Here is a 25624-nt window from a genome sequence, read left to right as displayed (position 1 = left end):
GGGAAAGAATCAGCTAGCCAATAGTTCCCCCCTTGTTACTAATACAGAGGGGGGAAAGAATCAGCTAGACAATAGTTCCCCCCTGGTTACTAATACAGAGGGGGAAAGAATCAGCTAGCCAATAGTTCCCCCCTGGTTACTAATACAGAGGGGGGAAAGAATCAGCTAGACAATAGTTTCCCTTCTTGTTACTAATACAGAGGGGGGAAAGAATCAGCTAGACAATAGTTCCCCCTGGTTACTAATACAGAGAGGAGGGAAAGAATCAGCTAGCCAATAGTTCCCCCTGGTTACTTATACAGAGATGGGGGAAAGAATCAGCTAGACAATAGTTTCCCCTCTTGTTACTAATACGGAGGGGGGAAAGAATCAGCTAGACAATAGTTTTCCCCCTGGTTACTAATACAGAGAGGGGGGAAAGAATCAGCTAGACAATAGTTTCCCCCCTAGTTACTAATACAGAGAGGGTGGAAAGAATCAGCTAGCCAATAGTTTCCCCCCTAGTTACTAATACAGAGAGGGGGGAAGAATCAGCTAGACAATAGTTTCCCCCTAGTTACTAATACAGAGGGGGAAAGAATCATACAGACAATAGTTCCCCCTGGTTACTAGTCCGAATTATTCTGACGTTTATCAACTTTTTTCATATCGGTCTGTCAACGATTAACGTCAGAACTCCGTCACTCTATAATATGCGGGAAATATGCGACCCGCGCCCGGAGCGCACTTCAAACTCATATATTAGAAACACATCGTCACTTTCACACACATGTCGCACATTTAAAAGTTCAAATACTGAACACAGTTTTCTTCACTTTCACAGCTGATTATTTCTGTCCTCTTGTTAAATGCATGTTTCAAAATTCTGTTACATTATCAAGAAGTTCAAATGTTAATGAACACAGACAACTATTATCCTTATTTTTATATTAAATTATAATTCCTGCAGGAGCGCGGTGCTGTCCAGATCATCTCGTTGGAGATAAATTAACACCTGAAGCTATGCGAGTAGTTGAATGCAAAAATGATTGTGTTTTACTGAACAGATCTACACTGTTTGAACTCTTACATAAATTAAGAACATTTGCGATCCAGACAGAAAAATCAAGAATTGACTTTGACTCTGATGAAGCACTAACTGCATCAGATTTTATTAACTTAACTGGAATTACAAAAGCCAATTTTACAGATCTTTATACATATATAAAGGACTTGGTACGGAATACACCAGCTCGTTCAACAAAAACATCGCTGGGAATATATTTGTTTAAAATGAAGTCTGGGATATCAAACAAAGTGTTATCAACGGTTTTCAATATCACCAAGTCCAGTATCCGACGTGCTGTATCTTCCGTTAGAATGGCATTAATGCAGTCATTTGTTCCACAAAATTTGGGTCTTTCTCACATCAGTCGAGAACAGATAATCAGAAATCACACACGGCCATTGGCACAGACGTTATTTGGCGACATCTCAAATACTCAAGCTATACTTGTATTGGATGGGACCTACATATATATCCAGAAAAGTGGCAACTTTCAGTTCCAGCGTCGGACTTTTTCAATTCATAAATCTCGTCCATTACTAAAACCTATGATTGTTGTTTCCACAACTGGATACTTCATTACCGTACTTGGGCCTTACTTTGCAGATTACAAAAATAATGATGCTTCTATTTTAAAACATATTCTGCACAACAACATTGAAGATATTAAGAACTGGGTTGAAGAAAATGACATTTTCATTGTTGACCGTGGTTTCAGAGACTCTTTAGAACTGTTGGAGGACCTTGGAATTAAAGCTGAAATGCCATGTTTTATGCAAAAGGGTCAAAAGCAGATGACAACACAAGATGCAAATGCGAGCAGATTAGTAACAAAGGTATTTAAAAAAACTTGTCTAAATTAGAGCAACATTTACTACAAATCCTTTAGTTATACTTATTTTGGCAACAAGTATTTAAAAACTTCCTTATTTTTTACATCAAAACACATGACGTGTGGTGCATGTGACTCGCTCTTCAGCACCTGGTCTCACTTTCAGTTTATGTTTGGAAGCCAACGTGTTCAGTCCCACCTAATTTGTATTTTATATCATGTTTACTCGGACCTTGCTTTGGTTGAGTGACTGTTACTTTGTGTTGGAGTAAAACACGAGCTTAATGAAGTAAATCATATCACAAATATATACATATTTGTTTTTAAAACTTATCACAAGACAGTTATGGTAAAATCAAATGTAACAATGTAAACAACAAACCTATAATTGCAATTATACAATGATTTTTATAATCGATTATTATTATCACTATGCTGATGAAACATTTAAAAAATAGCAAGACCTTAAACACTAATAGTTGGTGGAATATATATATAATTTCAGGTACGTTGGGTTGTTGAATCGGCAAATGGGCAGATAAAGAGATGGAAGTATATGGACCATGTGCTTCCAACAAATCAGGTGCCATATATTGGTGACCATGTGCGGATCATTTGTGCTATCTGCAACAAATACTTTCCATCATTGTCTCCAGGTAAAGTAATTACAAAAAAACTTTCAGTGACATGTTTATGCAAGAATATAAATAAATTGTACAAGATAAATCACAAAAGAAACTTATCGGTCTTTTTACACACATTCAATTAAGATTTATCTTGGGTGTGCTGGTTTGGTTGGTTGGTTGAATGGGGTTTAACGTCCCAGTCAAGATTTTTGCACTTATATAGAGACATCACCAGTTATAGGTTAAGGTGCAGAAATTAAGACTTATGCAAATGGAAAATGCAGTAAGGGTTCTTTATCGTGCCTCACGTGACTTCAGGTTAAGTTCTCATCCGAAAGGCCCCTATTTTACGACAAGAATGAGTACTGGGGTCCTATTCTTATCTGGGAATTTGGTTTAATTGGGGAAAAAACCACCAACATGACCACTGTGTATATTTGGTCTCGCCATTCCCACCTAAAATAATCGAAATAAAAATAAATCTGTATATTACAGGGAACACAGATGACGAGGCATTGGCAACAAAAATGCTATATCTGTCCAAACAAATCAACAACCTAAAGAGCAGAGTGGAAGATGAAAATATGGAAAAGCGACGAGTGATATGGACAGAACCAGATGATTGTTTGATTAACTTCCCTAAACTTGATGAGACAGACTTGAGAAATATTACATGTGGTTCTTATCAACTAAAGTTGGCTAGTAGTTACATGCAGGAGCATATAAACGGTGACTGTGAAATGCAAGTCCACAAGGAAAACGACAATCTAATTAGAGTCAGACTTCAAAGCCGACATGTCTCTTCCAAGCAATATCTTCTGTGGATTGAACATGATTGTGTTAATGTTGTTGCATGGTACTGTAAATGTCGGGCAGGTGCACGTGTAGTTGGAGTCTGTGCACACATAGCCGCAGTTCTGTGGTATCTTGGGTATGCTAGACACCACCCAAATGTCAATTTTGGCATTAAAAATTGGGGAGATTTTGTTCAAGATGCCCAGTGCATTCCAGAATCTGTTGATTCTTCTGACAGTGAACAGAGTGTTGTTGAAGAATAACATTGTTACATGTTCTGGTTCTACCTTGAATTAACTGAATTTTGAAATTGAAATAATTTCTTGAATTTTCTAGATAAAAAGGTCATTGATGTCTCATTTTAAAGGGTCTCTTTGATCCCTTGATGTCTACATTTAAGATAGTTAGCTAATTTGAATTTCAAAAACCATATAAAATGACAAAAATTTGCATTATATAAGGAAAGGAAAATCTGAGCCAAGGAATAATTGTGGAAACAGAATATTCTGACATGGATGACTATGAGAATTATTTAATGATGTTACTAAATATTTATGGATATCCATAATTCATTTTATAGATATCCATATTTCAATGATATTCATTTTATGGATATCCATAAATGCAAGTGAACTATGGATATCCATAACTGAAATTGTAGATATCCATAAATGAATTATGGATATCAATAATTTATGCAGATTTAAGGTTATCCGAAATTGGAAATATTGATATCCTTAATTTGATTTATAGATATCCATAAATGAATTATTAATATAAATAACTAGTGAATAAATTGTACAACAGCAACCATATGCCATTTTACTTTTTATTCACAATGTTTATTAATATCCTTCATTTGATTTTCAATTATAATTATCTAAGTCTAAAGATTTATGGATATCCAAATCAAATTATGGATATCCATAACTGTAAGAGAATTATAATCAAACATAAATATTAAATCAAATTATAGATATCCATAAATCAAGTTATGTATATCTGAACTCATTTTGATATAATATTATCCATATATTGAATAAGTGATATTTATGAATCAATTTATAGATATCCATAAATGAATTATTGATACCAATGAATAGTTAACAAATAGTAAAACGGTGCCCCATACATACACCCACCCAAAATATTTGTGTCAACTTTTTCTATTGTTGGTGTATACAAACGAAATTAACAATATTTTTTTTCTTTACCAATAACAGTATAGTGTAATAGTGTATATATGAATGCTGTAAATGCAATTAAATAAAATGATAAGTTAAAAGCATGTGATGTAAACATGTTGGTATATGTACAGTAGCAGTCGTAATAGTAACCTGTTTGCTTATATTTCTCCATATCATCTTTTTTAATGATTTTCCTCTGGAATTTTGATACAATTTAAGGAAACAGAAACATTTGGCATTAGTGACTGATGTGGTTGCCATGGCAACAAATGTGTTTAATTAAATAGATAATTGATAAATTAATTTTTAGGAAAAAATCCTAGAAATTAACATGATCAAATTTGATGTAAATTCAAATATGAAAAAAAAAAAACTTTTTCGAGTTGGAAAAACTATAATACAGATGATATGTGGTTGCTATGACACTGCTAACTAGAGACATAATAATGGTATTTTGACTTGTATTCCCAAGGAAGTTGTTAAAAAGTGTATTGGGTTATCACAACAGTAAAAGTGATTTTGTCCCTGCATCTAACAGTTGTTTTGTTGTATTTTCCAGCAGAATGGTATAGGAATTTATAGGAAAATCACCTAAAAAGGGAGGGGGTCTTGTTAGTGGTTGCCATGGCAACGGAATTGATGTTTTCCAGATAATAATATTATTTTATGAAGGGTAAGTATTTGGAGTATATATGGGTCAATTTTGAAGAAAATCCAACACTGGGCCAAATTTGATGGTTCGTGGCTCTTCTCCTTTCCATTTAAAATCCTTAAAATTCTGACAACCTATATTTTCTTTGTGGCAGAAAAATTACAATATAACTACAACATTTGAAGAAATTCTACTGAGAAATGGTGACACAATCCTATAACCTTAAAGTAGTATTGGGTACATAACTGGGTCGTATGGGGTAGTATAAGTAGTATTGGGTTAGAGTCACAGCATTTCCGGGATGTGTTCAGCTCCAGATCGCGTATTTTCCACGACAAAAAATGTCGGATAGAAGTAAAAAAAACTTCTCTAACTTTGATAATTCACAGTATTAAAGTAGTATTGGGTACATAACCGTGTCGTATGGGGTAGTATTGTGTATTTAGACATGCCCAGTTTGCTTACCGCTATGTTATTTAATTTGTCAGCAAGTTCAAAGAGTAATTCATTCTCACAATATGATCACAGGCTCTTCTGATTTGAAGATATGAGGTGTATTCAATATACCGGGAGTAAATTTCAGTTGTCTGCCCTCTACTGGTCATATACAGACAATAACAATACCCTATGATCACTAAACACTGTCAATGTTTTAGAAGTAATGAAATTAAATACCTTATGCTTCAAGATGTAGAATGTTGGTTCCTTAGCCTACACTATAGCTTTTGATTAATTTGATCAAATTCTTCAAAGAAGAATTGTTTATTTTACATTTCACAGTATGCATTACATTTTGGTTGTGTTTTTTGTTTTTCCTTGTTATCTGGAGTAATTACTGACCAGTTAGCTCTATAATTTTCATATAAACTAGAGAAACTGTGATTGAAGTCTCAAAGATTTACCCAGATTCCCAAGAAATGTTTAGATGACTTTCTTCTTAAATACCTAGTTAATCACCTATTAATTTCTTTCTTTCTGTAACATATACAAATTAATCATTCTTTATTTGTAAATCACAACAGACAAATTTAAAAAGAACACAAACTATTGTTTCTTTGATAATTTTATTTTACAATATTGTGAATTAAAACTTGTTTTGTTGTCGATGTAATTTTTAAAATCATGATGGTTATATAAATGAAATCTACAAAACACTTGTTGAAAACATTTGCTTGCTTCCATGTTGTGAATGCTATGTAAAAGTGATCTGTACTCATAATTATTATTCAATACAACAAAACTGATATGGTTCAAATACATTGGTCTTGTGCATCACTGTTGCTCAAATGTACACTATTTTTTGTAACAATTACTACTTAAAAGAATGTTTAATTTTCAGATGACAAATGGAAATTTCATGAACTACTTTTTCTAGTACAGGAGCACTGGTTACATATTAAACTACATAATTTTAAGAGATATATCTAGTTTTTATCTTGAATTTTGTTCAAGAGACTGAAAACAAAACATTTTGTTGAGCAGTTTAAAGACTCCTCACCAACCTCATACTAAATGTAGAGAGATGGAAGGCTACTGGCTACTATACAACAAAAACATGGACTAATAACCTATCCAAAACTTCATAGTATTCAAAAATGATATGAATTTTCACACAAGTTTCACAATTGTGACTTATCTCTCAACATTTTGATTACAGCCATATTTACAAGACTTCAGTCAATGCCATCTTTAGTGTAAAATTTATGACATAACAAGTTGTATTGCTACAAAATAATCATGCATCAAAACCAATGTACTCCTACCACCTATCAATTGCTTAAAGGGCAAAAGTTAAAGAGATAAAATATGATAAGTTCTCCTTCAACATCTTCTATCTCACGATTTGTTGAAAAGATTTCTGTCAAATTTCACTTGTGAAATAAAATCCTTTAAACACATGTAAACTTTTACAATACAAATTTAGAAAAAAATAAATGCAGTCTACAAACACATACTACATTATGACTTTCATTTCATCTTATTATAACATTTTTTTTCTAGTTGGCAGTTCTATGATCAGTAATTATGCAAAAAAACAAATTCTATCATATTCTTTGAATGAGAACAAATTCATCAATATTTTAATACAATTAAAAACAAACATTAACTGCACTGAAAGAACACAAATTTGAAATAAACAAAATGTTTTGATCCATTTTTAGGTTTTCCTTCAAAAACATCTACAACAGGCAATTGTTACAACTTACAACATGTATCTATTGTTTTATATCAAATTCCATTGAATGTGCCACAGAAAGTTTTTTTTATGAAATTCAATTGAATGTTCCCTAGAAAGTGACCTCGACAAGTTTCTTCCATGTCTCCTCCAGTTATGTATGTTATCTGACGATTGTTGTCTGACCCTCAGTGATGAATGAATTGTCTCACCAATGCCTGCTTGTCTGTTTGACTATGTATCTAGCAAAGGTAACTATGAAAACTGGATTGGTGTAGCAGAGAAACACAACTTGAAAACGTAGGGATTCTTGCCAGCTGAAAACATAACACATACTGCATTATCAATGTTCTGTATAAAATAAAAAGAATACTGAATATATAGAGTATCTCTAACAGTGTGTTCATAAAAGCATGAGTAAGGTGACGATACTTCATCCTGATCTGTTTACCACTAGCATGTCTAGACAATCCTACATGACAAAATGTATTCCTCTCTGCAAAATATATTTAAACAAGAGGCCCAATGGGCCTTCATCGCTCACCTGGTATAACTTTCACACTTGTTATCTTAAAAGTGGACTAAAATACAGCTACAGGCAGAATATCAGTGTTTGATTCACAAGAACCCATTAAAAGATTTAAATGTATGACGCCTGCGACCTTGAATGTCGAACAAGGACATCAGGTTTAAAGTGGTCAAGGTCATTCATTTGAACAAACTTTGTAGTCCTTCATCCTACCATTCTAAAGGCCCAGTTTCAGTACCCTGGGCCTTTTGGTTATTGAGAAGTGGTTTATAATATTTGAGACATTTGACCCATGCGACATTGCAAGTTGGTCAAGGTCATTCATTTGAACAAACTTGGTAGCCCTTCATCCCAGCATGCTACAGGCTCAATATCAGTACCCTGGGCCTTTTGGTTATTGAGAAGAAGTAGTTTGAAGATTTGTTGACCCCTGTGACCTTGACAGTCGGTCAAGGTCATTCATTTGAACAAGCTTGGTAGCCCTTCATCCAAGCATGCTACTATTTTTTTTGTGCAAGGTATAGATAAAAAGTTAAAATCTGGTGTATGTACTAGTGTGTAATGAGGGCTTCAAGGGCTGTGCAGGGTAAGTGTGCCTTGAAGTCCTCTAGTGTTGTGCATTGGACTGCTGCTAAGGGGAGGAGATTCCATTGTGTTACTGTGTGTGGGAAGAATGAGTATTTGTAGGTGTCCTTTGTAGCAGATATGTGTTTGTATGCGTACAGGTGAACCTGTCTGGTGCGGGGGTCTACAGGTGTGAGTATATGTGTTGGGTTTAAAGCTACGATTCTGTGTATAATTTTGTAAAAAAAGGATAATTCTAGTGTATAAGCGTCTTGTTTGTAGTGTTGGCCATTGAAGTGTGTGGATCATGTCTTGTTACGGAACTAGTGTTGTGGGATCTGTTTTGTACGTAGCGTGCTGCTCTTCGTTGTGTTTTTTCTATTTGTTTAATTTGGTTTGTGTTGTGTGGATCCAAAATGGAAGAGCAGTATTCAAGTTTAGGCCTAACTAGTGCTTTGTAAGCATCCAAGCATGCTACAGGCTCAATTTCAGAACCCTATGGGCATTTTGGTTATTGAGAAGTTGTTTGAAGATTTTAAAACATTTGACCCTTGTGACCCTGAAAATGGGTCAAGGTCATTCATTTGAACAAATTTGGTAGCCCTTCATCCCAGTTTGCTTCTGGCTAAATATCATCACCCTATGCCTTTTGGTAAATAAGAAGAAGTCGTTTAAAGTAAAATATTGTGTGTGTGTACAAAGGTTGTTATAATAGAGTATGTTTACTGGTTGTGTATGTACACAGGTTGTAATAATAGAGTATGTTTACTGGTTGTGTGTGGGTGTGTACACAGGTTGTTATAATAGAGTATGTTTACTGGTCGTGTATGTACACAGGTTGTAATAATAGAGTATGTTTACTGGTCGTGTATGTACACAGGTTGTTATAATACAGTATGTTAACTTGTTGTGTGTGTGTGTGGGTATGTACACAGATGGTTGTTATAATAGAGTATGTTTACTGGTCGTGTGTGTGTGTGTACACAGGTTGTTACAATACAGTATGTTTACTGGTCGTGTGGGTGTGTGTACACAGGTTGTTATAATACAGTATGTTTACTGGTTTTGTGTGTGTGTGTGAACACAGATTGTTATAATACAGTATGTTTACTGGTTGTGTGTGTGTGTGTACACAGGTTGTTATAATACAGTATGTTTACTGGTTGTGTGTGTGTGTGGGTATGTACACAGATGGTTGTTATAATAGAGTATATTTACTGGTCTTGTGTGTGTGTGTGTACACAGGTTGTTATAATAGAGTATGTTTACTGGTCGTGTGTGTGTGTGTACACAGATTGTTATAATACAGTATGAGTACTGGTTGTGTGTGTGTATGTACACAGGTTGTTATAATAGAGTATGTTTACTGGTTGTGTGTGTGTGTGTGTACACAGGTTGTTATAATAGATGTGGTCGTGTGTGTGTAGGGATTGTTACTAGAGTAAACTTAATGGTTATTGATACTTACATGGGTTGGGTACGCTGGTGTGGTTAGTCAGGACCAGAGCCTCTGTAGCTTCCGCCTTGGATTCAAACTCCACCAGGCCAGTAGAACTTCTATCAGCTACAAAACACACACTGTGCATTACAAGAAACTCAAAGTAGCAGGAAACCTTTGCAGGCTTTGGTATAACAAAGATGTTTTACTGGTCAAAAGTTGCTCTGTCTTTTTAGGGACAAACATGATGGGCTGAAACATTGATGCCGGATGGATGACTAAAGCCACGCCAGGACATTTTGTAAAGCGTGAACTATGACTTTTTGATCTTGACTGATCTGTCATGACCACAAATATCAGATTTAAATGCATGTACAGTTTAACCTCGTTATCATTATATGGATATCATCAAACTCTTTTAACTTGAAAAGACCCTGTTTATCTCGAAGTATTTCTCCGGTCCCTGCCAAATCTCTTCTTTATCTTTGTAAATAAAACTCTATTATATCGAACCTTGAAAAGTCGAAAAACTTGGATACCTCGAAGTAACATCGGTTTCAATAGCGTAAATCCCACATCAAAAGATCATCTACTTCATAGTGTTCAAAATTCATTGTCACTTATTAATTATTTGATACAAATAAATGCAAAAGTACAGCATCTCTTCATTTCGTGTTTATGAACTTCCTGCGCAAGTAGACTAGCATGAAATCGATAAAAAGAATTCAGGATAAAGCTTTAGACTGTAAAGTGTGTTTGTTGTTCATGATAAAAAACAAACTTCATCAATGTTGATCAATGTAAGTATTCTGTACTTACTGCGAGTCCGTTTCATGATTTATACACCCAAACAGACGACAGTGTAAACCAGAAAATTGGTCACAAAGCGTGGTTATGCATTAAAGAGTTCCACAACCTAGGACAGCTTCAGGGGTTCTTGTTTTTACATGAGCCAGTGTGGCTTTGAATGTCGATTGAGAGATTTAAGAACAATACGATAATTGCTGTTGATTACATCAAGTTGAGGAGTCAGGTGTCACGTTTGGCTTTAATGAGTCAATGTATTACATGTACCCTATAATATGTTTGTGTGTTTTTATTTACAGAATCAACTACATGTATGCGTTCGCTCCATTACAGTGATTTGTTTTAGACTTGCGCACTTTCATTTCCGCATTGTATAGTTCCATTTTAAGTGTAACACTTCAGAAGCAAAACTTGACAGACTTACAAATACAAATGCAGACATGGAAAGACTTTGCCAAGATCTAGACTAGCTAAAAACAACATTTAATCACTAGGCTCGTCCATATTTAATAACAAATTCACAATATGATCCAACCATTTTGATCGTGTAAACAACAGTACGTTTTTCGGAAGTATGTTTGATGCATCACTCAGTGTGTCAACACAATAGGTACTCACATTTTGTTGGGAACTGTTTGATCTTGGGAGGTTTGGGAGCACCAGCATTTTCAAATATCTGAGAAGATACCATTATAACAAGCCTGAATCACATATTGAAGATTAAATGGTTTTCAGTTGACATAAGTTGAATAAAAAGAAACATGAAGAGATAGCAGTATTTAGCTTTATCAGCATCTTAACCAAACAATTACATGATGACATTAAACCATTACCCATCTGTACCTGTAAGTGATAATGCAAAATTCTCTGCTGCAAGAATTCACCGAAAACCATTTTCACAGTATTGCTGTCATTCTTGTCCAGTAAGTCATATACAACTATATTTTTCAACCTCAAATTAACTTTTGTGTGTTAATTTTGGACACTTTTTTGTCTGGTCTTATCTAGGATATCATTGCCTCCAAAGTTATTAACAAACTACATCATGACAACAGATCATAGTGTCCACTAAATCTTCAGGGGATTAGCGAGATACACAAAATGCTTACATCAAAAGCAATATATTAAGATCTTTGACCCTTTGATATGGATCATTGACCACCAATCAGTAGAACATATAATGATGTAAATATAAATGAAAACTGTTAAGAGGGTTCATGATACGTTTTTAACAAACTATTAATGTATTCTGTAATCCTTACTTTGTCCATCTTTATATCGCATGATTATCAGTACTGTAATCCTTTACTTTGTCCATCTTTATATCACATGATTATCAGTACTGTAATCATTTACTTTGTCCATCTTTATATCACATGATTATCAGTACTGTAATCCTTTAATTTGTCCATCTTTATATCACATGATTATCAGTACTGTAATCATTTACTTTGTCCATCTTTATATCACATGATTATCAGTACTGTAATCCTTTAATTTGTCCATCTTTATATCACATGATTATCAGTACTGTAATCATTTACTTTGTCCATCTTTATATCACATGATTATCAGTACTGTAATCCTTTAATTTGTCCATCTTTATATCACATGATTATCAGTACTGTAATTCTTTACTTTCTCCATCTTTATATCACTTGATTATAATTATCAGTACTATAATCCTTTACTTTGTCCATCTTAATATCCCATGATTATCGGTTTTATAATCCTTTACTTTGTCCATATTTATATCACATGATTATCAGTACTATAATCCTTTACTTTGTCCATCTTTATATCACATGATTATCAGTACTCTAATCATTTACTTTGTCCATCTTTATATCACATAATTATCAGTACTCTAATCCTTTGCTTTGTCCATCTTTATATCACATGATTACCAGTACTGTAATCCTTTACTTTGTCCATCTTTATATCACATGATTATCAGTACTCTAATCCTTTGCTTTGTCCATCTTTATATCACATAATTATCAGTACTCTAATCCTTTACTTTGTCCATCTTTATATCACATGATTATCAGTACTGTAATCCTTCACTTTGTCCATCTTCATATCGCATGATTATCAGTACCGTAATCCTTTACTTTGTCCATCTTTATATCACATGATTAAAAGTAACTGTATTGTTGTTATCGCATGATGGAAGACAATTCTAAGGAAGTCATGTCTGAACCATAAGTTTTACCTTAGCTCTCAAATAATGTATACCGTTGTTCTGATGATGGCTAGTCTAGCTAGTTGGAACATGTAAACTTAATAAAAATGAACTTAACCAAATCTTAGGTGTTGATGCTCCATTCATCTATTTGTGTAAATTAAACTCTCTATTTCTAAAGTTTATAACTTTATGTTACCATACTATTCTGTAACTATAAACTAAACCTGTGGAGGGGTAATGAAATATGTATACAAACTTCTTACAATGGACAAATGTACACAAAGAATCTCAAAATTGATTTCCATATTACCTCTGAACAAAGTAGGGGTATTGAAAGTGTTTAGTGTAGCAACATCAACCAGACGGAAATGTATAAGAAAAAAACTCACCTGTTCAATATCTTCATTAGTAATGTTTGGAGGTGCGTTGAAGTAATGCAGGATTTTGGAAGCTGTCTGAATACGTGATAGGGTTAAGGTTGATGATTGTAAATAGTTGGTGTAAGACTAAAATACACCTAAGCACTAAGTATATGAGTATCATATCTGTTTTAGATTTTTAATGCCCAGCAATTTTATGTATGGATATGGGGGGGGGGGAGATCTTAACTATTTCAAAGTTATGACCCAGGGGTTAAGTCTCCAAGGGTCGGGCAGACCCTGGGGTCACTTCTTATATCATGACTGCATTCGTCTCTTTATGCCCAGCATTTGTATATATAGTTTTGGGGCGGGGATTTCAACCGTTTCAAAGTTATGACCCAGGGACTATGTCTCCAAGGAGGGGCCAGACCCTTTAGCCAAGGGGGTCAGCCCCACTACTTGTACAATTTGAATCCCTGCCTCCCATGAATGCTTCCAACCAAATATGATTGATATTCAGTGCATAATTCTACAGAAGAAATCATTTATAGCAATCTAGCCAAATTGCCCCTTTTTAGCCACGCCCCTCAGCCCCCTGTAGGGTCAGCCCCACCATTTGTTCATTTTTGAATCCCCACTACCTAAGGATGCATCCAGTCAAATATGGTTGATATCAATCTCTTAGTTGCAGAGAAGAGAGGCTAAAGCAATATAGCCAAATCAACCTTTTTGGCCCCGTCCCTCAGCCCCCTGGGGGGACAGTCCCACCATTTGTACACTTTTGAATCCCCGACTCTCATGAATGCTTCTGACCAAATATGAATAATATCCAGTGCATAGTTCTACAGAAGACGTCATTATAGCAATTTAGCAAAATTGGCCCCCTTTTTGCCCCGCCCCTCCAACCCCTGGTGGGTCAGCCCCACCATTTGAACAATTTTGAATCCCCACCACCTAGGGATGCTTCCTGTCAAATATAGTTGATGTCCATCTTTTAGTTGTAAAGAAATTGTCCCCCTTTTGGCCTCGCCCCTCAGCCCCACCATTTGTACAATTTTGAATCCCCACTACCTAGGGATGCTTCCAGTCAAATATGGTTGATGTCCATCTTTTAGTTGTAGAGAAGTCGCTTTAAGCAATATAGCCAAATAACCCTTTTTGGCCCCAACCCTCAGCCCCCTCATTTGGTAAATTTTGAATCCCCACCACCTAGGGATGCTTCCAGTCAAATATGGTTGATGTCCATCTTTTAGCTGTAGAGAAGAAGTTGCTTAAAACAATATAGCCAAATAACCCTTTTTGGCCCCGCCCCTCAGCCCCATTGGGGGTCAGCCCCACCATTTATACAATTTTGAATCCCTGCCTACCATGAATACTTCTGACCAAATATGATTGATATCCATTGCACAGTTCTACAGAAGTCATTTATAGCAATATAACCAAATTGTCCCCTTTTGGCCCGCCCCTCAGCCCCCTGGGGGGGGGGGGGGTTTACCCTACCATTTGTACAATTTTGAATCCCCACCACCTAGGGATGCTTCCAAGTTAAATTCCACTCAGTGGCTAAGAAGAAGAAGTCGTTTGAAGAAATTGTGGACGTACAGACGAAGGACGGACGACACGGTATGCCACCAGCTCAAAATGAATCATTAACTTTTTACAATGTTTCAGTATAATCAAATTTATATTGATATTATTTTTACATTATATTTCATTTATTTTGGTGTATTGCACTCTAACAGATCAGGTATGACACAGCATGTATAAGGCAAGGATATGATTTTTACTGGCAGACTCTGGGTTGGTAAATCTGTTGTTGCGATTGCCCATGTAATCTTTAAATGAACAGCTACCATCAGCAAGGTCGTGGGGGTTCGGCACATCCTGAAGAAACGCCTGCTTGGATGGTCTGCAATACAAAAACATCATTTTTACAAAAACAAATTGTGTTTATGTATTCTTCTACAAAAGGCCCAGCTCTCTTCAACATTCATTTACAATTTAAAGTCAGTTGAATACCATGCATGTTTATTGAAAGTGTACAAGAAATAAAATCTGTTATAAGAATGAAACTCAGCTGTGAGCAGGAAAGACTACAAGAACATGAGTTTATTTATTTCTTCATGCCAAACAATTTTATATTTGGTTTAATCAAAGGGTAGGAATCTTTACAATTTCCATGTTATATAAGTCCCCTTGGATAAGGTCAGATCCCTTAGCTAATAGGGCTGCAATGGTAAGAAATAATGTAAGTCGATGACCGTGTGCTTAAACTGAACCAAAACCGGGTAACGGTGCTTTTTGTGCCATGAAATACAGCCACCAATGGCCTTTTATTTTGATAAATTCACTAAATGCATAAACAAAGAAAACTCAATACCTATTCCTTGTAAATAATGTAGGCATATCAGCTGTCGCTAGATGGCATAGCAAGGGAGATAACTGCCAAATTTCCGTTTATGTCATTTTCAGCCATGACACTTTGTATGCTTTTGGCGAGACTGTTAAGCTGGTGCATTTACATCGCATTTAATATATTCTTCCCATGACATCTTGTTTTGAAAGGCACTGGGTAAACTTTACATATTATTCTTTATATTCATGTTGTGTTTCATCCAATTTCATTCCGATTAATTAACTAACGCACTAATACTTGCAGTCAACCGAACTTCAGGACGCTGGTTACCGGCATATTTTTTGTACTAGTTTGCAATGAAGAGCATGGTCGCAGAAAGTCTAGCCACGAAACGAAATCATGTGCAATGGTTTATTGTTGTGACAAGTTTCCTATTGATATATAGAACCGTTTGAAACCGACAGGGATTTTTATATTGTTGCACTGCAATCTGTACGCGTTACCTCCCTTCCCACTAAATTTCGTTTCTAAAATGTTTACAAAGGTGAATTCTGTACTGTTTTCATGTTATTTTCGTTTTTAAGAGAAACGGAACAAAGTCGCTTTTTAAAGAAGGTTGTATCATTAGGGAGATAACAAGAGAATTTAAATATATAAGTAATCTTTTTAAAAAATAATGATGTAAAAAATTTGGACATTTTACATTCATGAAAAATGAAAATAAACATCTAAATCTTAGAAAATATAACTCAATACAACTATAGTGTATAGGTGATTAATATAGCTATATAGGTAGCAGAGTACAGTAGAAATTACTTTTGTGGTATAGACACAGACACTGCAGTCTCATTTTTTTAAATTATAAAGCCCACATAGTCCACTTCATCATGCATATGCCACTTTTAGTGATTTTTGGTGTGTTTTTAGATACATGTGTAATATTACAGGGATTTAAATTTAAGTGACAGAAATAAATATCAACAAGTTTATTTTAGGAGCAAGTTTGAAAAACTAACATGAAACAGACTATTAGAAACAAGTATTAGAAAACATATAACATTTATCTCCCTTGCATATCAAAATCATCTACAAACAGGCAGTATCTAAATTGGATTATCTCCCTTGCATTTCATGACCTCAACATTGGCCTTTACCTGTGAACATTAATAAATTACCATACATGAATGACCAATAAAAAATCTTTGTTTATTCAACACCTGTATACATTTCTTTATATGAAAGGATAATTTTTATTGGTCGAATCTACAATTTTATTTTCAGCCGATATGCTGATTATGAATTGGCTACATATCGCTAGCCTCCAGCCTGGGAAATTTTTGTAGTTCCTTTTTACACTCACGTGTTGTCAACGCTATGCGCAAGTATTTCTGTGCATCACTTCAAGTTCACAGACAATAGCTGCCGTTGAATGATAAAGTTACATTGTTCAGCAGAATGTCAGTCAACATTATGTCATTCAAAATTTATCGTATACTTGCACTCAATAGTATGGCAAGTACACTGATCGTGAAAATCAATAAGTATTGACCTACATTTTGAGACGGTTTTCGGGTACGTAGATGTGCTAGCCGGATAGAACTTGTAACCGAACCGAACCTGGGTACTCTGTTACCCGTTCCCGCCCTATGAACTAATCCTAGCAGCAAGAATGTATTTATCCCTTTATGCCTAGAAATTGCAGACATTCTTGCCTTGCTTATTATTGGGGCAGTTTGGCCCTATACCAAAAACATGTAGGGCCTTTTGTGTTTAAAACTTGGACAATTTACTAGACAAAAAATGTACTTTAATCTTACCTCAATGTAACATATAATTAAGCTTGAATTTAAATTATAAACAAGAGGCCCAAGAGGGCCTGTATCGTTCACCTGAATATTTAAGCAGTCATAGCAAAATATTCTCATTAAATATTATATTGCACTAAAAATATTTCCTTCGCAAACTTTGTTGGCTCCATCTGTTGAAACTACCAGCAAAATATTATTACAAGATTCTATGCTTTTTGATTCTTCAGAGGTTGCTTGACATTTTTTTTCCCTGTGACCTTGTAAGTAGGTCAATGTCATTTTCCTTCTCAAATTGGTAAGCCCTATTCGAAAAGCTACCAGCCAAATCTTATGAATCCATTCCTTTTAGTTCTTAAGATCAAATCGATTAAAATGTTCTTGACCTCTGTGACCTCGAAAGTAGGTCAAGGTCACTGTCATTCGCAAACTATGTTGGGCTCTTTCCCAGGAAATAACCAGCCGAATATTAAGGTTCTATAACTTTCAGTTCTTCAGAAGAAGTCATTTGAAGTGTTTGACATATCTGCCTCATGTGACCTTAAAAGTAGGTCAAGGTCATTTTCATTCTCAAACTATGTTGGGCTCTTTCCTACGAACCAATCAGCCAAATATGAAGATTCTATACCTTTTAGTTCTTCAGAAGAAGTCGTTTGAAATTTTTGACATATTTGACCCCTGTGACCTTTAAAGTAGGTCAAGGTCATTTTCATTCTCAAACTTTGTAGGGCTCCTACCAACAAAGCTTTCAACCAAATATCATTACTCTAAGCCTGTCAGTTCTTCAGAAGAAGTTGTTTAAAGGAAAATTTGACGGACGAGGACGGATGGACGGACGGACGACAGACGCCACACCACGACATAAGCTCACTTGCCATGAGCTAAAAAGTTAACGCACGACGTACGGAAAGTGTCAGAATAGGTCATTGAGCAAAGCTCAGGTGACCTAAAAATACAGTGGTTTGTGAGGAAAATCCAAAAAATATATCATTGTTTATTGATCTTACAGTTAAACTAGAATTATGTCAGTGTGACATTAAAACCGCTCACCACTTTAAATTTGATTGCTTCAGTAACACATTGAGCATCAATATCTACTATAATACCTCAGATATTTGTTCTGTATTCTGCTAATTGAAAATCAGGTCATGTGATGATGTTGCCTTTGGAATTTCCAAAATCAATCACCTCTTAAATGATGCTTTAAATACATTCTCCCTCTCCTCTTTTTTCACCCTCTTTAAGTGTGACGCATTGTTATAATTTTCATTAATTAGCATCTCCGATGATGTGACATGAGCATAATGGCAATCGGTGAATGGATAATAAAGAATAGGTGCATTTGTGCTTGTGAGATGAAAGATAGTTAACAGAAGTGGGAAAACATGCATCGAGAAAAGAGACATTGTACTCCTTTTAATTTAATTTAATTTTTTATTCTTATTAATAACAAGAGGCCCAAGAGGGCCTGTATCGCTCACCTGAATATTTAAGTAGTCATAACAAAATATTCTCATTAAATATTATATTGCACTAAAAATATTTCCCTCGCAAACTTTGTTGGCTCCATCTGTTGGCTCCATCTGTTGATACTACCAGCAAAATATTATTATAAGATTCTATGCTTTTTGATTCTTCTTCAGAAGTTGCTTGACATATTTTTCCCTGTGATCTTGTAAATAGGTCAATGTCATTTTCCTTCTCAAATTGGTTAGCTCTATTCCAAAAAGCTACCAGCCAAATCTTATGAATCCATTCCTTTTAGTTCTCAAGAACAAATCCATTAAAATGTTGTTGACCTCTGTGACCTCTAAAGTAGGTTGAGGTCATTTTTATTTGCAAACTTTGGTGAGCTCTATCCCAGGAAGTCACCAGCCAAATATTATAATTTTATGCCTTTTAATTCTTAAAAGAAGCTGTTTGAACTGTTTGACATATTTGAACGCTGAGATCTTGAAAGTAGGTCAAGGTCATTTTCATTCAAAAAGTTTGTTTGGCTCTTTCACAGGAAGCCACCTGCCAAATATTAAGATTTTATAACTACCAGTTCTTCAGGAGAAGTCGTTTAAAGTGTTTGACATATCTGCCTCATGTGACCTTAAAAGAAGGTCAAGGTCATTTTCATTCTCTAATTTGTTCGGCTCTTTCCTAGGAAGCCATCAATCAAAAACAAAGATTCTATACCTTTCAGTTCTTCAGAAGAAGTCATTTTAAGCTTTTGACACATTTGACCCCTGTGACCTTGAAAGTAGGTCAAGGTAATTTTCATTCTCAAACTTTGTTGGGCTCTATCCCAGGAAGCCATCAGCCAAATATGAAGATTATATACCTTTTAGTTCTTCAGAAGAAGTCGTTTGAAGTTTTTGACATATTTGACCCCTGTGACCTTGAAAACATGTCAAGGTCATTTTCGTTCTCACACTTTGTAGGGCTCCTACCAACGAAGCTTTCAGCCAAATCTCATGCCTCTCAGCCTGTCCGTTCTTCAGAAGAAGTTGTTTAAAGGAAAAGTTGACAGACGAGGACAGACTTCGTGCCAGGTGAGCTAATAATTATCAATATATGTAGCGACTTTATTTACTGCCATTGAATATACAAAATCTCACAAATGTTCTTGGAATATATTTGAATTATATCTCTCAATGCGACTTTACCAACGTAAGAGTTATTTCCCTTACACCAGATTGGATAATATTTTGACACGGCGCGAATTCTTGTCAAACAGCAGCGCAGTTGTGTCATGTTCTTAAATTGTTACATTTGCATAAATAAATACATCAGAAAAAGCATGCTGTGTTACAGAAATGTTTGATAAGCATACACAGTTCACATATATCATCTCGTCTCAAGAGCCATTACCGTTATCAACCTAAGCACGATATGTCATATTACGTTCCCGTTTGAAACATCAAAATAAAGGTTATACTTCATCACTCATACGGTTTGTAAGTATATATATTTACTTCTTCCTTCTACAGACAGCGTCAACGCTTGACAGGCTTCACATGTGCTTTTTCGAATCATATGTGTTTCACACGCGTAAACCTCCTCAGACCTCAATCCGAGTTGCTAAAACGATCAAACCCAGTGCACGAATTTCACCACCACAACACTCGCAGAATGCACCGGAGATAAACATTTTGTTTTCAGCAATTAGTTAAGGTATGGATTATTATTTGGAGAAGAGTATCAGAAGACTTTATGTAACCCACACGTGAGTGTCAGAGATTCTACTTTCTATTTACGATAACGAAACTATAGCGGAAGCATGCAAGACTGAATTATGTGCACACACCTAGAACGGAAGTGGGTCCGTTATTTTGTTCTCTGGACAGAATTAATAAGCCACTTGGCTCTCGCCAAGAGCGGCTTATTTATTTTTTTCTGAAATAAGAAGATTTACCCTGTCTATTAAACTGATTTTGCTAGATCGAGTGACATTTCCTAGAATCGTAAAAGTAACGCATAAGTTCAACATATTCTTGGTCATTAATCATGTTTGTATAGTTATGAACTATCGTTATGGTCTGATGGGACTCTCCTTGCTGCTCTAATCTTGGTAACTGCCTTGTTAAAATACAAAGCTATATTTAGAAGTTTTTCATGCTACGCAACATAATACCTGGCGAGTTCAATTTAGACTTGCCTATTTCCACCTGTGCTGCTGGTGCCATCAGTCCAGCTTTACATCCTGCCTCCACCCCCAAAAATAACAATGTACCAGCGCATTTTAAATGGATGTGCACAACACACAAATATTGTATCTATTCTACAGTACCTACCCAAGCTGCATCTTGCTGCCAAAGAAGAAAGTGTTGTTCAGATTCTGTAGAGCACGGTCTACAGCCATGCTATCTCCCAGCTGTACCATAGCTGCACCCTCCTTACTCTTTAAGAACTTGATCTGTAAGGAGACAAATGGTACCTTTAAGGGATGACTACTAAATGATGTGAAATATAACTAATTAATACCCCCGCGGATGCTGGTAGTTCAAACATCATTTAGTTACTTTGACCTGGGATATCCGGAAAAGTTATTTTGCATAATGGACTGAAACTCCCTTAAAAAGAGTTTAAATCTGAAATTAAAATGCTGGTGCACAACTAGGCATAAATTCATCTAAATTTCATAAGATACGGGATCATTCATGCAAAGTTTCAATAAAATCCACCTGTTAGTTAAGGAGAATTGCGCGGTCAAGTATTTCGCACAAAGGGGCATCGACTCCATAAACCAGAGTACCGCGGGGCGGAACAATATACACCCGTCGAATGCCATATAGTTATATACTTTCTTACATTGAAATAATATCTGCATCATTCAAAGAGTAGTTAGTTGACATGCTATAACAAGAGGCCAAATAGGCCTGCATCGCTCACCTGGTATTAATCTCACACTTGTAATCTTAATAGTGGACTAAATAACAGCTACAGGCAGAATATCAGTGTTTGATTCATAAGAACCTATTAAAAGATTTAAACAATTAACATATGACGCCTGTGACCTCGAATGTTGAACAAGGACATTAGGTTGAAAGTGGGAATAGGTCATTCATTTGAACAAACTTGAAAAGGTATGAATTTATTACGGTCCCAACAATAAACCCACTACATGTATATTGCTCATTGCTTATCGCTTTATAAGCATATCTAAGATCTGTCCTGAAGAGGCGACCCTTATCTTTTCTCTTCTTTCTAAACAACACTAATGTGTGTCCCTTGACAATGCCTCACTTAAGGCCTTTAGTTGAGCGTTTTTGCCCCTGTGGCTTTGGGTTCTGTCCCCTGGCCGAGACATACAGAGTCTGTAAAAATGGGTGTTTCTACTCCTGCTTAACGTTCAGCAGTTTAGGAGCGCGACGACTGGTTCGCCCATTGTCAGTATGTGACCGAGTGGTGTGTCCTGCTTGGTGTCTTGGCATTATATTTCAGTGAGGTAGCACTATAAAGTCGGCATCAGTTCCACGCTATCACAAGGAGACAAACACGAACATATCGCAACCTCCCAAAACACACACATACACTACAGGCATGCAGCTTGCACAAAGGGGAGGCCATCCTTAAATGACCATAGCTGTTGATTGGACGTTAAACTACACTAAACCAAACCAAACCAATATTTTCTACAACCCCTCATGGAGCTTTTATATGTTTTCTGAACGTCAATGGACCATCCAATATCAATTTGACACCACAGTCCACCCATTTTACACCAATTAAAGCATTTACTGTCATCTTTAGCTTGCAATAATTGCCTGGACAACTTAAGACAAACTCAAAGGCTTCAGCTGTACGCATGTGCTACAATGTGTCAGCCCATTTCATGTAAACAATTGATGTCTGCCACAATACTACACTAGAGAGACTGGACAGACTGTGTTGTATGCGACTAATTTGCAGATTGTCTTCAATGACCACTTTTACTGCTAATATCAGCGTGAGCCTATGTCTGAGAAATGCAAAGCTAAAACTTGACCTAAAAACCAGCACATGGTTCCCACGAAAATAAAAACATTATATTCATCTGCACCATGCAGTCCAGCATAGAAAAAAGAGGCATTTATTTACACGAATGGCTGTTGTTATTAATGTCAAAAAGAATATTCTAATTTGGAACCTAGGTTGCACACAGGTCCTCATAATTTTTTGAAAACCCACTCAGGACAATTTGTCAGATTTTTGGCGGATGGATAACTACAAGACAAGAGATCTCAGAGGGATCTTGGCGCCCACCTTTGTACCATCTTCATTAGTTCCTTGTCAGTTCTATCTTTTCTCTTCTTTCCTCTAATCTGTTTGGTCGAGTCATGTTAACAGTAAATGCATCTTGAGGTAACTTTTGATCTAAACTTAATACTGATGTGTATGAAAGCCAACCTTCAAAGTGAGTTTGTCATTTCAAATATTTACTAGTAGTACTTAATGTGAAAGAAATAGAATCGATCATTGCAATATGAGAAAGATACGTTTAGTTCTTCTTTTAATCCATTTTGATTTATGATCAGTCTCAAAATATAACATGCACAACGAGGGATCATGGGGAACCTACATATAAAATTTGAGAAAGATCCCTCCCCTACTTCCCGAGAAATAGTGATAACAACCTTTCACTATCAAAATCGAAGATGGCTTCCTGTCGGCCATGTTGTTTATCCGATTAGTCCCTAAAACTGCCCTACACAGCTAGGACCAAGGGGAACCTACATGTACATATCCAATTTCAGAAAGATCCCTCTAGTTCTTCCGGAGAAATAGTGGTAACAAACCTACACTATCAAAATCCAATATGGCTGCCTGTCGGCCATGTTGTTTATCTGATCAGTCTCAAAAAATGCACAGCTTAGGACCTAGGGGAACCTACATATAAAATTTGGGAAAGATCCCTTTGGTACTTCTTGAGAAATAGTGATAACAAACTTTCACTATCAAAATCTAAGATGGCTGCCTGTCGGCCATGTTGTTTATTCGCTCAGTCTCAAAAGTTGCCCTGCACAGCTAAGGACCAAGGGGAACCTACGTATAAAATTTGAGAAAGATCCCTCTGGTACTTCTTGAGAAATACCGTTAAAAAGAATTGTTTAAGGACAGATGACGGACGGCGAACGGACCACGGACGCAGGGTGATTTGAATAACCCACCATCAGATGATGGTGGGCTAAAAATATAGGCAGTTGTTTGGCTTTTGTGCAAGCATGACGCCTATAGATAAACGGCCAATCAAAAATTGCCTCAGCCAATCAGAGACCAAGGTGATCATCTAAGACTTTTGGAAAGGAAGGAAACTTAACAACACTTGTTCTGGATCTCATAAGGAATGTTGTATTAAGTTAGAAGTTAATCGGTAAATTCATTCTTGATAAGTCGAATATGTCTCAGCCAATCAGAGACAAGGGCGGCAATCTTAGATTTTTAGATTGGCATGAAAAGTAACAACACTTGTTTGGGTCCTCAAAAGAATCAATTGTACCAACTTCAAGTCAATCAGTGCAGCCATTCTTTTGAAGAAGTCGAAAATGTCCGAGCCAACCAGAAACAAGGGCAGCCGAATTGGATTTATGATCGACCCAAAAAATTAACAACACTTGGTCAGGATGTCAAAAGGATTGTTTGTGCAAGTTTGAAGTCAATCACAAAAGTGGTTCTGAAGAAGTTGAAAATGTTTACTAGTACGACAGACGAAGACAGATGGCAATAGCTCACATGAGCAATCATATGAGCTAAAAACAAGAGGACCAGAGGGCCTGTATAGCTCACCTGGATCTCTAAGCAATCATGACAAAATATTCTTCAAATGAGAACCAAGGAAATATGCCAGACCCCAAGCCAATCCTTGTAGCATATCTGTATTAGATTTTTCATGCCCAGCAATTCAATGTATGGTTATGGGGTGGGGATCTCAACTGTTTACAAGCTGTAAATCAGGTCCCTAGGGTTATGGCCAGACACCAGGACCAATTCTAATTTCATGACTGCATTCGTCTCTTTATACCAAGCATTTTATATATAGTTTTGGGGTGGGGATCTCAACCGCTTCAAAGTTATGAACCAGGGACTTTGTCTCCAAGAGTGGGGCCAGACCCTATGGCCATCATAGAAGCAAATGTGCATTCTTCTCTTTATACTCAGCAATTGCATATATGGTTATACAGTGGGGATCTCAACCATTTCCAAGTAATACACTTTTTTTTTAGCTGCACCCCCTAGCCCGGGGGGTCAGCCCCAACATTTGTACGATTTTGAATCCCTGCCTCCCATAAATGCTTCCGCCAAATATGATCGATATCCATGGCATAGTTCTACAGAAGTCGTTTATAGCAATACAGCCAAACTGCCACCATTTGTACAATTTTGAATCCCCACCACCTAGGGATGCTTCAGGTCAAATTTAGTTGAATTCCAATTAGTGGTTAAGAAGAAGAAGATCCATCCAGTACTCGAGATATAACAAACCCACCGTTTATACAAAATTGGTTCCCCTTTACCCAAGGATGCTTCACACCAAATATGGACCAAATCTTTTTATTCCTACAGAAGAAGAAGGATTTTAAAGAATAATTTGCTATGTTTCCCCTATTGGGCCCCACGCATCAGGCCCCCGGGGGGTCAGACCAATGGTTTATACAAAATTGGTACCCCTCACCCAAGGATGCTTCAGACTAAATATGGAATAAATCCTGTCATTCCTACAGAAGAAGAAGGATTTTTTAGAATTTGCTATATTTCCCATATTGGGCCCCGCCCCACAGCCCCAAAGGGGGCCAG

The 25624-nt window shown here is 36.2% G+C and overlaps 2 protein-coding genes across 6 annotated transcripts in view; one reads left to right on the top strand and one right to left on the bottom strand.

The window, feature by feature from the left end:
- Positions 1-5015, top strand: part of LOC110451517 — an 8528-nt gene extending 3513 nt beyond the window's left edge. The window contains exons 2-4 of one of the 2 annotated variants that reach the window (XM_021499586.1): positions 1264-1881; positions 2383-2533; positions 2999-5015. In XM_021499586.1, the coding sequence (XP_021355261.1) occupies positions 1264-1881; positions 2383-2533; positions 2999-3561 (1332 nt within the window). In that variant the 3' untranslated portion in view covers positions 3562-5015. Of the gene's footprint in view, positions 1-941; positions 1882-2382; positions 2534-2998 lie in introns of those variants that run through there. The other variant, XM_021499585.1, reaches the window with a different exon arrangement.
- Positions 5016-7552: 2537 nt separating this feature from the next.
- Positions 7553-25624, bottom strand: part of LOC110451516 (heterogeneous nuclear ribonucleoprotein L-like) — a 65755-nt gene continuing 47683 nt past the window's right edge. For all 4 annotated transcript variants that reach the window (XM_021499581.1, XM_021499582.1, XM_021499583.1 and 1 more), the window contains 6 exons: positions 21145-21266; positions 14980-15110; positions 13229-13302; positions 11270-11327; positions 9875-9970; positions 7553-7630 (listed from right to left, as the gene is read on the bottom strand). In XM_021499581.1, coding sequence (XP_021355256.1) covers positions 7569-7630; positions 9875-9970; positions 11270-11327; positions 13229-13302; positions 14980-15110; positions 21145-21266 — 543 coding nt within the window. In that variant the 3' untranslated portion in view covers positions 7553-7568. The remainder of the gene's footprint in view (positions 7631-9874; positions 9971-11269; positions 11328-13228; positions 13303-14979; positions 15111-21144; positions 21267-25624) is intronic.

This window comes from Mizuhopecten yessoensis, unplaced genomic scaffold (assembly GCF_002113885.1).
Source record: "Mizuhopecten yessoensis strain PY_sf001 unplaced genomic scaffold, ASM211388v2 scaffold6119, whole genome shotgun sequence".
Classification (NCBI taxonomy): Eukaryota; Metazoa; Mollusca; class Bivalvia; order Pectinida; family Pectinidae; genus Mizuhopecten; species Mizuhopecten yessoensis.
This window is presented reverse-complemented; position numbering and strand designations above follow the sequence as displayed.